At 41.1% G+C, this 13,370-nt stretch overlaps 1 protein-coding gene across 1 annotated transcript in view; it reads left to right on the forward strand.

Moving 5' to 3' along the window:
• Window positions 1-13,370, forward strand: part of FASN (fatty acid synthase) — a 41,753-nt gene that overhangs the window by 20,509 nt on the left and 7,874 nt on the right. The window contains exons 16-35 of the mRNA XM_058851996.1: window positions 154-329; window positions 660-851; window positions 1,123-1,203; window positions 1,303-1,488; window positions 1,800-1,979; window positions 2,205-2,408; window positions 3,372-3,682; window positions 3,841-4,230; window positions 5,936-6,100; window positions 6,301-6,419; window positions 6,524-6,678; window positions 7,017-7,220; window positions 8,273-8,423; window positions 8,909-9,087; window positions 9,640-9,759; window positions 9,902-10,024; window positions 10,829-11,052; window positions 11,367-11,568; window positions 12,582-12,733; window positions 13,235-13,326. Coding sequence (XP_058707979.1) covers window positions 154-329; window positions 660-851; window positions 1,123-1,203; window positions 1,303-1,488; window positions 1,800-1,979; window positions 2,205-2,408; window positions 3,372-3,682; window positions 3,841-4,230; window positions 5,936-6,100; window positions 6,301-6,419; window positions 6,524-6,678; window positions 7,017-7,220; window positions 8,273-8,423; window positions 8,909-9,087; window positions 9,640-9,759; window positions 9,902-10,024; window positions 10,829-11,052; window positions 11,367-11,568; window positions 12,582-12,733; window positions 13,235-13,326 — 3,606 coding nt within the window. The remainder of the gene's footprint in view (window positions 1-153; window positions 330-659; window positions 852-1,122; window positions 1,204-1,302; window positions 1,489-1,799; window positions 1,980-2,204; window positions 2,409-3,371; window positions 3,683-3,840; window positions 4,231-5,935; window positions 6,101-6,300; window positions 6,420-6,523; window positions 6,679-7,016; window positions 7,221-8,272; window positions 8,424-8,908; window positions 9,088-9,639; window positions 9,760-9,901; window positions 10,025-10,828; window positions 11,053-11,366; window positions 11,569-12,581; window positions 12,734-13,234; window positions 13,327-13,370) is intronic.

Here is a 13,370-nt window from a genome sequence, read left to right on the forward strand (position 1 = left end):
TTACAGAATGTTAATTACAAATTTGGCTGCAGTATATCTCAGACGTGGAGTCTGAGACCAATTACTGCTTGACCTCTTAAGTATTATAACCAATTTTTCTCCTTTTTCTTCCCATCCCTTCCCCCACTGTCTTGATAATTTTTGCTTTTCTAGGATAAATGTTTTTGGAAATAACTTGTTCCCATCTGTGGAATACCCTGTCCCTGTGGGAACACCCCTTATTTCTCCATACATCAAATGGGACCACAGTCAGGACTGGGACGTTCCGAAAGCTGAAGACTTTCCAGCAGGTTCCAAAGGCTCTGCATCTGGTTCAGTCTACAATATCGGTGTGTTGCTGGTTTGTGGTTTATTATTTGTTTGTCACTTTCCTGCTTTACCTGTGTGTTTCCTTTTTGTAAAACTAAGAAAAGATAGTCAAAGCAGCATCCTGGAAGACATCCTCTGAAGCTTAAATGTTTGGTTTGGATTGAAAAAAACCTGTATCTGTTTCTGAAATGGGATGAGAGAAGATGAACAAACCAGGAACCTCTGTTGCTTTAGACTAAGAGTAATTTTAAGAGCTACATATTGTCAGGCAGGATAGTTGGGGAAACTAAAAAAAACCCTCTCTGTTAGAGTGTTTTTTTATTTTTATTCTGCTCTTTGTTCTTTGACAGATGTGAGTCCTGACTCTCCTGATCACTACTTGATTGGTCACTGTATTGATGGCAGAGTTTTGTACCCAGCAACTGGGTACCTAGTGCTGGCTTGGCGAACACTGGCACGGTCTCTTGGCATGGCCATGGAGGAAATGGCCGTTATGTTTGAAGATGTCACAATTCATCAGGCAACTATTATTCCCAAAAAGGGTGAGTGAGGAGTGCTGGTATATGGAGGAGTATATGGATGGAGGGAGTGGGAGGAAAGGAGTGCATGGGAAAAATGAGGAGGACTGCAGGAGAGAAACTAAGAAGAAGAATGCAGCATGACTGAGCAAAGAAATGTATTCAGTCAAGAAGTATACATTATGGTCATTTTTATTATGTGCTGTGAGCAGTCAGTCTACAGATAGTGAATGAAAAAGTTCTGCTTGAGGATAGAAATAAATGACCTTGCTGTCTTCCTCAATGTTTCTTGCAGGATCAACACAGCTGGAAGTAAGACTCATGCCTGCTTCCCACTTCTTTGAGGTGTCAGGAAATGGGAATCTGGCTGTGAGTGGTAAGTGAAGGAAGTGTAAGTGCATGTATATGGTCTTAGTAAAATCCATTATTAATAAACACTGATAATGATTGTTACTCTTGTTACTGTGCCCTTCAGGGAAGATTTCCCTCCTAGAAAACACTGCTCAGAAGAATTTCCGTAACCAGCCAGATGGCTTTTGTACTCAAGTAGACAGGAGCTCAAAGCCTGGGCTCTTAAAAGAAGATATTTATCAAGAGCTGCATCTGCGTGGATATAATTATGGACCAACTTTCCAGGGTGTTCTAGAATGCAACAGTGAAGGTGAATTTCCTTTCAAAAGAAGCACAGTGAGCCTGGATTTTGTAATGATGACTATTTGATCTTTTAATTCCAGTTGTATTAAGAGCTCACCTGACTGTGTCTTGTGAGGTAATTATATATTGTGTGATAAGAGAGAAAAAGCAGGAATTCCAATACAGCATTGGGAAAGCTGTTCTCTCCAATGTAGAACTGTCTGCTGGAGTTTACAGGGGAAGCTGGGTACATACACCAAACTTGGCGTTTAATAAGCAATGACATTCTAGCATCTGATAAATGATGAAATAGTGAGGCTTTCTCTTCCTCTTCTGCAGCAAGTACAGGGAAAGTTCTGTGGAATGGGAACTGGGTGACCTTCCTTGACACTCTGCTCCATATGCTGATCTTACCTGAGAGTGGCCGCAGTCTGCGCTTACCCACGAGGATTCGCTCAGTCTCTATTGATCCAGTGCTGCATCGAGAGCAGGTGTGCCAATACCAGGACAATATAGAAGGTAATGTCTCTCATGCTTGAACTTTTGCTGGTTGCTTTGGCTGCTTGGGTGAATGTGTGAATTCTGAAGTAGTTGGACGGACTTTGGGGGGCGCTCTTAGTCTCCAAGCTATTCTGCAACTCTGTAACCTCTCTATGTAAGAGCCTGACATAGTGTTGTTCGTCAGATCACCTTGGACAAAATTTTTTTTTTGTTTCAAACTTCCATTTATTTCCTGACTTTTAGCCTTTGAAGTTATTGTGGACCACTGCCTTGATAGCCTTAAAGCAGGAGGTGTTCAAATCAATGGTCTTCATGCTTCTGTGGCACCACGACGACAACAGGAACAGATACCTCCCACTCTGGAAAAATTCTGCTTTGTGCCCTACACTGAGAGTAGCTGTTTGTCTTCCAGTGCCCATCTTCATGCCTATCTGGAGTGCTGCAAAGGTAGAGTGGGATTGCTTTCTTGTCATACTAGGAGAATCTTCCAGCCTGAGAGAAGTGTCTGAGAGAAGCTGTTCATACTTCAGAATATCCAAGATACTAAGTGGTGGTCTCTGTAGAAGACTTCAGCAAGGGATCACTATACGATTGCTAGAAGCTAAGAGCTAGTTCTGCCTAAGATCTCTAGAATGTGGAAAAGAGTAAAAAGTCATGAAGAAGGACATTTATCCTTCTATAACAGTCAGATGTGATGTCAGATGGCACCACTCCCTTCTGCAAGCAGAGAGGTACAAATCATCTTTAAGGAGAAATCCAACCTACTTGCTTTAGACGCTGACAGGAGAGCTTACTAAAGTGAGTTTATGTCCTTGTTTTGTTTTTTCCTGTGAACTGCCAAGATAGGCAAGGTGACATCCTTGTTCCCATTTGACTGTGGGCGCATATCCAAACAGGGAAATGCTTTAGTGAGGCACACATCAAAACAATTGTTTGTAGAACTCTGTTATTTTTTTGGAATTTTTGTAATTTTTTTTTTTTTTGTAATCTGCAGACATTTTTGTAATCCAGTTCCTGATCATCAGTCATGATGAACTATTTCCCATCAGTTTGTAAAGCAAAAAGGCATTTTAGTGTTTTTGCATCTGCAGAAACTTAAAATTTTCCTCCACAGCTCCCTAAATCAATCAGAAGTCTTCTGTTAGTTGCCCTCTATCAGTCAGTCTTACCACAGGTAACTGTGGGGGTTTAGTTTATTTTACTACAAAGCCTACTTGCATGGGGCAGCTACTGCAAAATACATAATCATGTGGATGTACAGAGGCTATGCTCTATCTGTGTGGCTGGGCTAATGATATAGGATGCTGAAATACGTGATGCTGATCAGCTGGTGTAGCAAATGAAGGCAAGGAGAAAAAGAATTCTTGGAAAATCTTGACTCTTCCTTTCATTTCCCCTTATATTCCATAGGTCTGATCCAGAACTTGCAGTCTAAGGTGGCAGTGCATGGGGTCAAATTAGTTATCCCTGGACTAGAAGCTGCAGCGGCTGCTACAGAGTCCTCACCCACACAGAAGGGCCTTCAGCATATCCTCGCTGAGATCTGCTGTCTGGAACTGAATGGAAACCTCCATTCGGAGCTGCAACAAGTTGTGATTCGAGAGAAAACGCACTTCCAAAATGACCCTCTTCTCAGTGGATTACTGGATTCTGCAGAGTTGAGGACTTGCCTGGATGTGGCATTGGAGAACATGATCAGTCATAGGATGAAGATAGTAGAGGTTAGTTGGAAGCCTGGGTTGGGACTGTAGCTAGTGTTTCTAGGCCTTTCAGTAACCTGATTACATACTGCTGTTGTTCTGGTTATAATTCTGGCTATCATTCATGTTTTGATTTAGTTTCTCCTTTTCCTTTTCCTTCCCCTTCTTTTTCCCCACAGGCTAATGCAGGAAGTGGACAACTGTTCTCTCGTGTGAAAAATATTCTGAATGCTCAGCCCCTGTTGCAGGTGGACTACATTGCCACTGACTGCGTCCTGGAAAACCTTTCAGCTATTGAAACAGAGCTACAAGATGCTGGTGTTGTCTCTAGGCAGTGGGATCCCACTAGCCTTCCCTCTGGAAATCTGACTGATGCTGACCTGGTGGTATACAACTGTTCAACAAGTGTTTCAGTGAATACCGCTGAAATGCTCTCTAACTTGGCAGCTGCTGTGAAAGAAGGAGGGTTTGTTTTGCTACACACTCTTCTTAAGGGAGAAACTCTTGGAGAAATTGTCAGTTTCCTTACAAGCCCAGATCTGCAGCAGAAACACAGCTTCCTAAGTGAGGTAAGCCTCCTGGAAGGACAGATACTTTCACCATGGATAGTCTGAGACTGATGCTTGCAGATGCCTTGATGGTGAATGTATAGTAGGTGTTGCTTGCATGCCTTTCCACTGAAGCCTTCTGCAGAAATACCTAATAAACATTTCTTCCGAAGAGAGGACTTGCAAATTACTACATATTAGGTTGAGACAGTGAACTGTAAGTTCAGTTGGGAAAGCCTTTCTTAGTGCACTGAAAATTATTCATTGTATATATGTCTAATCCATATGAAAACACTGGCCAGGACAATTTCTTTATCGTTAAAATCATGTGCTGCATTGCTGGATGCAGTACAGCTTTTATCACTGTAGGATTCTGAAATGCTTCAGTATCTCTCTCTTACTTTTGATACTACTGCTTGGAGTGCAATTATACAAGCTAGTTATTTTTTTCTAATGTTAAAGCACCCCCAGAAGGAAGAGTTTTCTCTTGTATTTTTCTTTTCTTCCTTTCCTCCTCCCTACATTATCTGATCCCATAATGAGATACAGTAAAATAAGCCCTGAGAAGTTGGACGAGGGAGAGAAGGGTGTCAGCGCTATGTCTTCAAAGCAGTATATCATGCAGATAAATTAATGCCAAAGCTGACACAAGAGGAGAGTGAATGGCAAGGGTAAGGGTGGAAACTGGGGTATCATCTTCTCTTGGCAGCTGTTAGACCAAGCAGTAATGGAAAAAAGCACCTCTGCAGAACTTACTTACTTTTCTCGATTTGAGAGGATGTGGCCTCTCGGCTCTCTTCTTCTAGAATAATAAGAGAGTAACACTTCAGAGAGTTTGGGTTTTGTTTATAATTCTGGGGTGGGGTAGTTGGATTTTGAATTTTGCATTTACATGGATTCTAGCCCTTCACTTCCTGCAGACATTTTTCAAGGGTATTTGAGAAGATTAAATCCTTTGCATCTTTCCTGATAAACAGGGGGATAAAGAGAAGACACTGAAATGCTACTGGCACCATTAACAAAAAGCATAGCTCTGTAATTAGTATCAGTAGCCTGGTATTAGCAAATCACTGGGAGAAGATACGTGTCTGTTGAATGCACCTTTTCTGAAGGAAATTATACAAGCTAGGCAAGAGTGTGCCGGACTTCATATAGTTCTCAAAGTTTTCCAGATACAGACATTGTCCCTGGCCCTTGATATAAGGGATCACACTGTAATAACCTTCTGCTTATCTGTGCCTGGTATATGAAAAGCAAATGGATGCTTCTGAGAGCCTGGAGTCATCTTTATTGCATTCAGAGAGTAGATCCTTAAGTGTTTCTGGATATGCCATATCCATGGGTTTTCATTTTTTTATTTTTCTGAAATATCATTTTAATGTAACTGAGACATAGAGGCGCTTCTCCCCAACTCTGTGCAAAAAGGGCTTATGTGACATAGGGTAGACCCATTCAGATACCCTATGGAATTTGATGGCATGGTCACTGCTCAGTGACATCTTAGTGTTATAAGAGAAATTCCCTTACCAGGACTTTGAGATATTTGTGCTCCCACTTTTGGAAGATCCCTTAGGGAAAAAAGAGTAGTCTAGATGTGCATAAAACACTGTTACGTTAATCAAACTTGTATTTGTACTGAGACAGTACAGAGCAAGCTTTCAAGAAAAAGACTGAAAATCTGACTTTTGACTTTGCTGTTAATATGTTGCTTTGCCTGATTTGACAGGCACAGTGGGAAGAATTATTCAGCAAAGCTTCATTGAATCTTGTTGCCATGAAGAAGTCATTCTTTGGCTCAGTTATTTTCCTGTGTCGTCGACAAGCCTCTGTCAAAACACCCGTTTTTCTGCCAGTAGATGAGATGAACTATAAGTGGGTTGAATCCTTAAAGGTGAGAATTCCTGTGTCCTAGGTATCTGAATTTCCAAATCATTATTCTTTCTAAATGAGATATTTAGGAGTGTTAAAAGAAGAATGTGTGTGTGTGTTCAGCTACTTTTAATGAAATAGAAGTTGCTAATCTCTGCCAAAGGATATGAGGGCTATTTTCTTCATGGTTCCTAGTAAAACACTTTGGGGTATGTCTTGTAGGAGGTCTTGGCTGACCCGTCAGAGAAGCCTGTGTGGTTGACTGCCACCAGTTGTGCGAACTCAGGAATTTTGGGAATGGTGAACTGCCTTCGCCTTGAAGCAGAAGGCCACCGAATCAGGTATGTAAGCGTGCCCTTGAGTCACATTTGGGAGATGAGATATTTGTGTTAGCTTCTTCTCAGGCCTATAGCAAAACAAACAAAATGACAACTCTTGTCTTCAGGTGTGTGTTCATTTCCAACTTGAACCCTTCATCTGCTGTCCCACCCACAAGTCTTTCTTCCCTGGAGATGCAGAAGATTGTTCAGAATGACCTGGTGATGAATGTGTATCGTGATGGCAAGTGGGGCTCCTTCAGGCATCTCCCATTGCAGCAAGGTACAGCCTTTGAGAGCTAAGGATCACTTGCAAATCCTTGAATCTGAATGAATTTTTTAATAGAAAATGTGTAGTTATTGTTCCCACAGTTGCCCTTTATTATTATTTTTAATGAAGAATTTTGAATTCTTCTGCTCCAGCTCAAAGTGAACAGCACACTGTGGTGCCAGGCGGAATGATAGCCTATTTTAGGCCATCCGTAGTATTGCAAAGCAAGAAAGGGCTCTCTGGATAAGCAAATGGAGGAGGTGGTGAAAATTGCACAAGGAATTTATTCATTTTGGAAAGCACGTACCTCTGTTAATGTGTGTAAATTCTTACTGTTCCTTCTTCTGCAGCACAACCTCAGGAGCTGACAGAATATGCCTATGTAAATGTGTTAACTCGTGGAGATCTCTCATCTCTTCGCTGGATTGTCTCCCCACTTCGACACTTCCACACAACTAATCCCAATGTTTTACTCTGCAAAGTCTATTATGCATCTCTCAACTTCCGGGACATTATGCTGGCTACGGGGAAGCTTTCTCCAGATGCTATCCCTGGTGAGTTAAAGTTACACTAGAAGGAAATGTATTTATGTATTGGTGTTCTAGAATTAATCTCTTGATTGTTAGTTTAGCACTGGCTAGATTGCATGCCAGTATGACAGAAAGCATGCTTTTGAGAAGGAAGTACAGCCTTGCTGCAGGGTCATACACCAAAAGTTCCCAAGTTCTACTTCCAGTTACAGTTCCATTTTTTTATATTGCACAATTAACAAACTATGCTCTGAGAAATGTTGCTTTGCTGCATTGCATAGATACCAAGTGTGGGGTAAAACAAGTTGATGGAGGTTCCAGAGATGGGCATGGTAAATACCAAGGTGAGAATGTTGAAGTTTCATGTTGCCATGTAGTTGGACATGCTTGGATTTCAGGGAAGAAAAATGCACAATGAAGTAATTGCCTGTTTACAAAATGGAGGTGGTATTACCTTGCTTTATAGTGAGTTAAGAATTAATGTAATGTCTATGAAATTATTTTAAAATATGTATTTAAAAGACAGGGGATGGAATATGTAAAAACTTAGTAAGTTGAGTAAGGCTGGGCTCCTGTTTATGACTGAACCACCTGGCATAATGGAAGGTGCCCCTGCCCATGGCCAAAGGTTGGAAGTAGATGATCTTTAAGGTCCCTTCCAACACAAAGTATTCTATGATTCTATGACTGACATTAGTGTCTGCCTAAAATGTGACTTAGCAAAAATTCATACTTCACAGTATATTTTTGCAGTGATCATCCTTTCTAATTTATGTATCATTCTTTTTCTGAGGAACAGAATTGCCTCTGAAACAAGATGTTTTAATGAAATTACTCAGATAAAACTGGAAAGTAAAGCAATATCATCAAGAATAAATACTTCAGATTTAATGAGAGCAAGTCCTTTTCCACTGCTGTTGGAGTGAGACATTAACTATGGCAACTTATGAACTGTGCACAGAATAGACAAATCCCAGCGCTCTTCCTGTCTGGAGTTTAGACATTCAGGGACTGCTACTATAGTAAAGAAATTTTAGAAGAGAATTTTTTTGTAAAAGGTGATAATGTTCTTTCAGGTAACTGGGCTTTGCAGCAATGCATGCTGGGCATGGAGTTCTCAGGACGGGACCTGGCTGGAAGAAGAGTGATGGGATTGCTGCCAGCAAAGGGACTGGCCACAGTGGTAGACTGTGAGAAAAAGTTTCTGTGGGAGGTGCCTGAAAACTGGTAGGTCAACTTTTGTTTTCTGGTTAAGATTTGCCTTCCTGCCTGGGGCTGGTAACAGCCCTGATCAAACCTAAGTGCTGCACAATAGGTAGCGTCCCCTCCGGGAAATGTTAACAGGGCTGTAGTGTCCCAGGCAACTGTAAGATTTTGGATTAGATTCACCGCAGGAGTTCAGCCCTAATTTTTGTACAGTGGCTTGCACAAGGTTCTCATCTTTTTTTGGGCTCTTAGCTTCACCCGTTTCAGTATACACTGGGATATTAGTGTTGGCTATGTTACTGGTTAGCTACTGAAGTATTTTTGCAGAATGATGAAACTTGGCTGTGCTTGGCAGCTGTGGTAGTTTGCTGTATGACTGGCAACCACTTACACTTCCTTATCTATCTCAGTGACAGAACCTTTCTGTTGCAGAAGGGCACGTTTTGTCAGGAGAATCTAGTAGTCTTTCCCAAGGCTAAAGATAGCTCTTCCACTTTGCTCCTTAGGACTCTGGAAGAAGCAGCTTCAGTGCCTGTGGTTTATGCCACTGCTTATTATGCTTTGGTGGTTCGAGGTGGTATGAAGAAGGGTGAGAGTATCCTTATTCACTCTGGCTCAGGAGGTGTGGGCCAAGCAGCCATTGCCATTGCCCTGAGCATGGGCTGCCGTGTCTTTGCTACTGTAGGTGAGTACTGAGGGCCCGAAGTCATGGGGAGAAATAGGTTATAAATAATAAATAGAGGAGGCATGTGTGTGTATGCATCTATACCTATGTAAGCATCTATACCTATTTAGGTATATACTTATTTCCTCCCCCCAAAATGAGCTCCTGTAGCTTTGATCTAGTTTCCGGGCTGGGAACAGTTACACTGTAAATACAGCTACTACTCTGTGCTTGAAAATTCCACACCACAGTTAAATTTATCTGTGTCTGTACACTGTATAATCAAAAATGTGGAAGAAAATCATGGCTTCCTCGTTTTAAATTTAGTAATATGAATCCAATGCCTGTCCATTGAAAGGCTCTGATCTGTTTCTGGTCCTTGCTCTATCTCATAAACGAGCAGTAGCAATCAGACAGCCTTTGTCTTAAAGTCTGACATCTTGAGAGACTGCAAGCTTGGAGATGGCTTCTCATACTTAACAGTACTTGGGGAAAAGATGTGCAGCAGAAAATGGGCTTTTTCATCATAAAAATGAAATTAGTGACCTCTTTCAACCTGTCTCCTACTTCCAGGTTCTACTGAGAAACGTAAGTATCTCCAAGCAAGATTCCCAGAGCTAGATGCTAATAGCTTTTCCAGCTCCAGAGATACTACCTTTGAGCAACATATCCTTCGAATTACCAACGGAAAAGGTGAAGTTCAAGAAACATTTTTCCTTTTTTTTTAGTCAACAAAGCCACATTATGCAGCTGTGCATTCTAAAGACAGTGTGTTGCCAGAAGACCAAGTTAGGCTCTCAGCAGAGTTAAGAAGGTGCCTCTCCTTTCATTGCAGGTGTCAACCTCGTGTTAAATTCCTTGGCAGAAGAGAAGCTCCAAGCCAGTTTACGTTGTCTTGCTCGACATGGGCGCTTCTTGGAAATAGGCAAATTTGATCTGTCTAACAACAGTCGTCTTGGTAAGATAGGACATTGAGAAATACCTCTCATTAGGTTTTAGCTGCTGCCTAGCACCCCCAGGTCCTTTTCTGCAGGACAGCTCTCCAGCCTCCCCACAATTTATACTTGTGTCTGGTTTACTTGGTCTCAAGTGCACAATTGGCATTTGTTAAATTTTATGTCAATGATTATTGCTCAATGTTCCAGTCTATCCAGACCCCTCTGCAAGGCCTCTTGTGTCTCAAGGCAGTTAACAGAATCTACCAGTTCTGAAGGCACAGGGCAAGATAACCCTGACTTCTCTTGGATGGGAAAAAAATTTTGTATATTGTAAAGTGATGTTAGTGAAAAATTACATCAATGCTCTCCTGTTATAGAATGATTGCATATAGTGCAACAGCCTGCTTCCTTATTCTAATTAAATTTCAAAAGATCCTATCATGTTGGAAAACCTTGCTTTGAGGAAGAGTCTCCTGTGGAGATAGACGTGATGGATGTAGGATTCTAGTTCCCCTGTGACTCTAACTCAGGTGTCACTAGTCCGAAAAAATGTCCTTTTAAATACCAGACTGACCATGATATAGCCTGTCCTCTCAACACACAATTTTTTGGAGTAGAGTTTCTGTGAAACTGGTCTGCTTGTAAGAGAGCAACATAACATTATGTATTGGAGGCCATATGCAAGAATGAGTTTGGAAAATGTAGAATTCAAGCATCTGACTGCTTTATTCCTGTGACCGGCCCAGAAATGTTTCTGAAGCAGATGATAGGCTCCATTTTGAAAAGTCAGCAGCGTCAGGTCGTAACCTAGTTGCTTTTTCTAGGAATGTCTCTCTTCCTCAAGAATGTGGCATTTCATGGGATCCTGCTAGATTCAATATTCGATGAGGGAAACCAAGAGTGGGAAGTAGTATCAGAGTTGTTGAAGAAAGGCATAAGAGATGGTGTAGTAAAGCCCCTGAAGAGTACAGTCTTCAACAAAGAAGAGGTCGAAGCTGCCTTCAGATTCATGGCACAAGGAAAACATATTGGCAAAGTTATGATCAAGGTAACGAGACAATGATTTTGATTCTGTGATGCATCTGGCCATCCTCTGGTGACTATTGGATATTTTGATCCATTTTGAGTTGAAGTTCTATGAGTAGGGCAGCACAGGGTCAATTTTTATGCCTGACACTGTCACAATTTTAACTGTCAAGTCTGGCACTGGTTCTACAAGTTTCATTCCCATTGACTGGAGGAGTATAGCATGGAAAGATAAGAGATGCATTATGTGTCTGATTATCTGATTGTAACTACCTTTTTCATGTGTGTGTGTTTGTTGTTTTTGGTTGGTTGTTGTGGTTTTTTTTGTGGGGGAAGGTCCAAGAAGAGGAAAAGGAGTATCCTTTAAGAAAGTCTGAACCAGTTAAAATCTCTGCAATCTCCCGAACCTCCTGCCCACCTACCAAGTCCTACATCATCACCGGGGGCCTAGGAGGATTTGGGCTGGAGTTGGCACAGTGGCTAGTTGAGAGAGGAGCACAGAAAATTATACTGACATCTCGTTCTGGCATACGAACTGGTAAGCAAAAATTGCAAGGGAACAGGGAATATGACTGCATTTAAACAGACATCACTTCGTAGTTTTCTCCTTAAGTGTCCTATTGATGACTAACAATGTCTTGATCTCTTTCCTTTCCCTTCCTGTATTATCTCACTTCAAGCAGTTGTCTCCTTTATTGTAAAGGAGGAACTATCTTTTAGCTTGACCCTTTCTTCCAACTAATACTTTCCTGCTTTTATGCTTCCTAATTCTATCAACCCATTTCCTCTCTTATACAGGGGTTTTTTTCTGTAGCCTTTCTTTTACCTTTATGATGCCCTCTGCAAAGTCTAGCTAACTCACTGACTTGTCCACTGGCTGTAGCATGTTGGATCACATGCCACAAGGAAAGGCCTAAAAACTCCTTGTTAAAGATATTTTGTCCCTCAAGTTACATGTGTGGATGCTCACTCTTGCTCCTTAGATAGCTCATCTATAAAGATGGACCTTACTATCTGATAGCATCCATGAACATTTTTACTCATATTTAAGGCATTAGTTTGATTATAATGGCAGCATTAAGATTTTTATCAGTGATAGTCTTCATTTCTTCATACAAATTCAGTCATAACTTCTCTCTGTCTCAACATGTTTCTTATTTCTTTTGGCAAGTTCACAATCACACCACTTGTGTGTAAAAACATAGGTCAAATACTATTTCTCAATTTCTGGCTGTGCAACTATCATCTGTTGCTTTGCTCTACTCTAGCCAATTTTCCCAATCTCAGTACCCAAATTTTTGTTCAATTCACCCTTCCTGCCTGCCTGCCTCCCTCCCTCCCATTCTCCACTTCATCTATTTAGAATTTCTGAAATTCAAATGATTTCTAGCTACTGTTCAAATTTTGTCCAATTTTTATCTTGTAGCTGAATCAAGAATTATTTAGTTATTCAGTCCCTGTCTAGTCAGAAAAGCATAAAAGAATGGCTTCACCAAAGCCTTATGGCTGGAATGCTTCATCCCAGGCACTGTCCACCTTTATTCTTTTTAGGCTACCAGGCTAAACGTGTTAAAGAGTGGAAGGCACTGGGAATCAAAGTGTTGGTATCTACCAGTGATATTGGAACACTAGAAGGAACACAGCTATTGATAGAAGAAGCTCTGCAGCTTGGACCAGTTGGAGGCATCTTTAATTTGGCTGTGGTAAGTGCTAGAAATGCTCAGAACTTTTAAGAGGCAACATCCATTCACGTGACTTTTTTGCTAAAGGCAGTCATACAATTCATACAATTTTAGTTAAGTTCTCTGTATTTCAAAGGACTCTATGCTTTGGTCTTACCTTCTGACTAAAGGCTTATGGGTCTGTTCCCTTGACCTAAGAAGCAACAGTATTTGGCCACTGAGTTCAGTTCTGTGGGAAGTCTGTTGCCCTAGACTCCTGTGGACAAGAAAAATCCCATGTAGAACTTGCCAGAATTTCTACAGTGTCAATACAAAAAAAAAGTTGAAAAAAGCAGACTTGGCAAAAGCCATTTTGTCATATTTTGAGATATTCAGGATATGTCTGTACTGTGAAGTTACAAAAATACATTGTGTAGCAATATCCTCTCATATCTCAAGCCATGTGGCATATTTAAACAGAGAAACTGAAGATACTGAAATGACATTTTCTTTTTTAATCCCTCTCCCCAACCCCCACCATAGGTCCTTAGAGATGGCATGATTGAAAATCAGACCCCAGAATTATTCTGGGAGGTAAACAAGCCAAAGTATTCAGGCACCCTTCATTTGGATTGGTAAGTGTCTGTAGCAGGGGCAAATAAGAAATGCTTTTAAAGTC

The sequence above is a fragment of the Poecile atricapillus genome, chromosome 17 (assembly GCF_030490865.1).
Source record: "Poecile atricapillus isolate bPoeAtr1 chromosome 17, bPoeAtr1.hap1, whole genome shotgun sequence".
NCBI classification, from domain to species: domain Eukaryota; kingdom Metazoa; phylum Chordata; class Aves; order Passeriformes; family Paridae; genus Poecile; species Poecile atricapillus.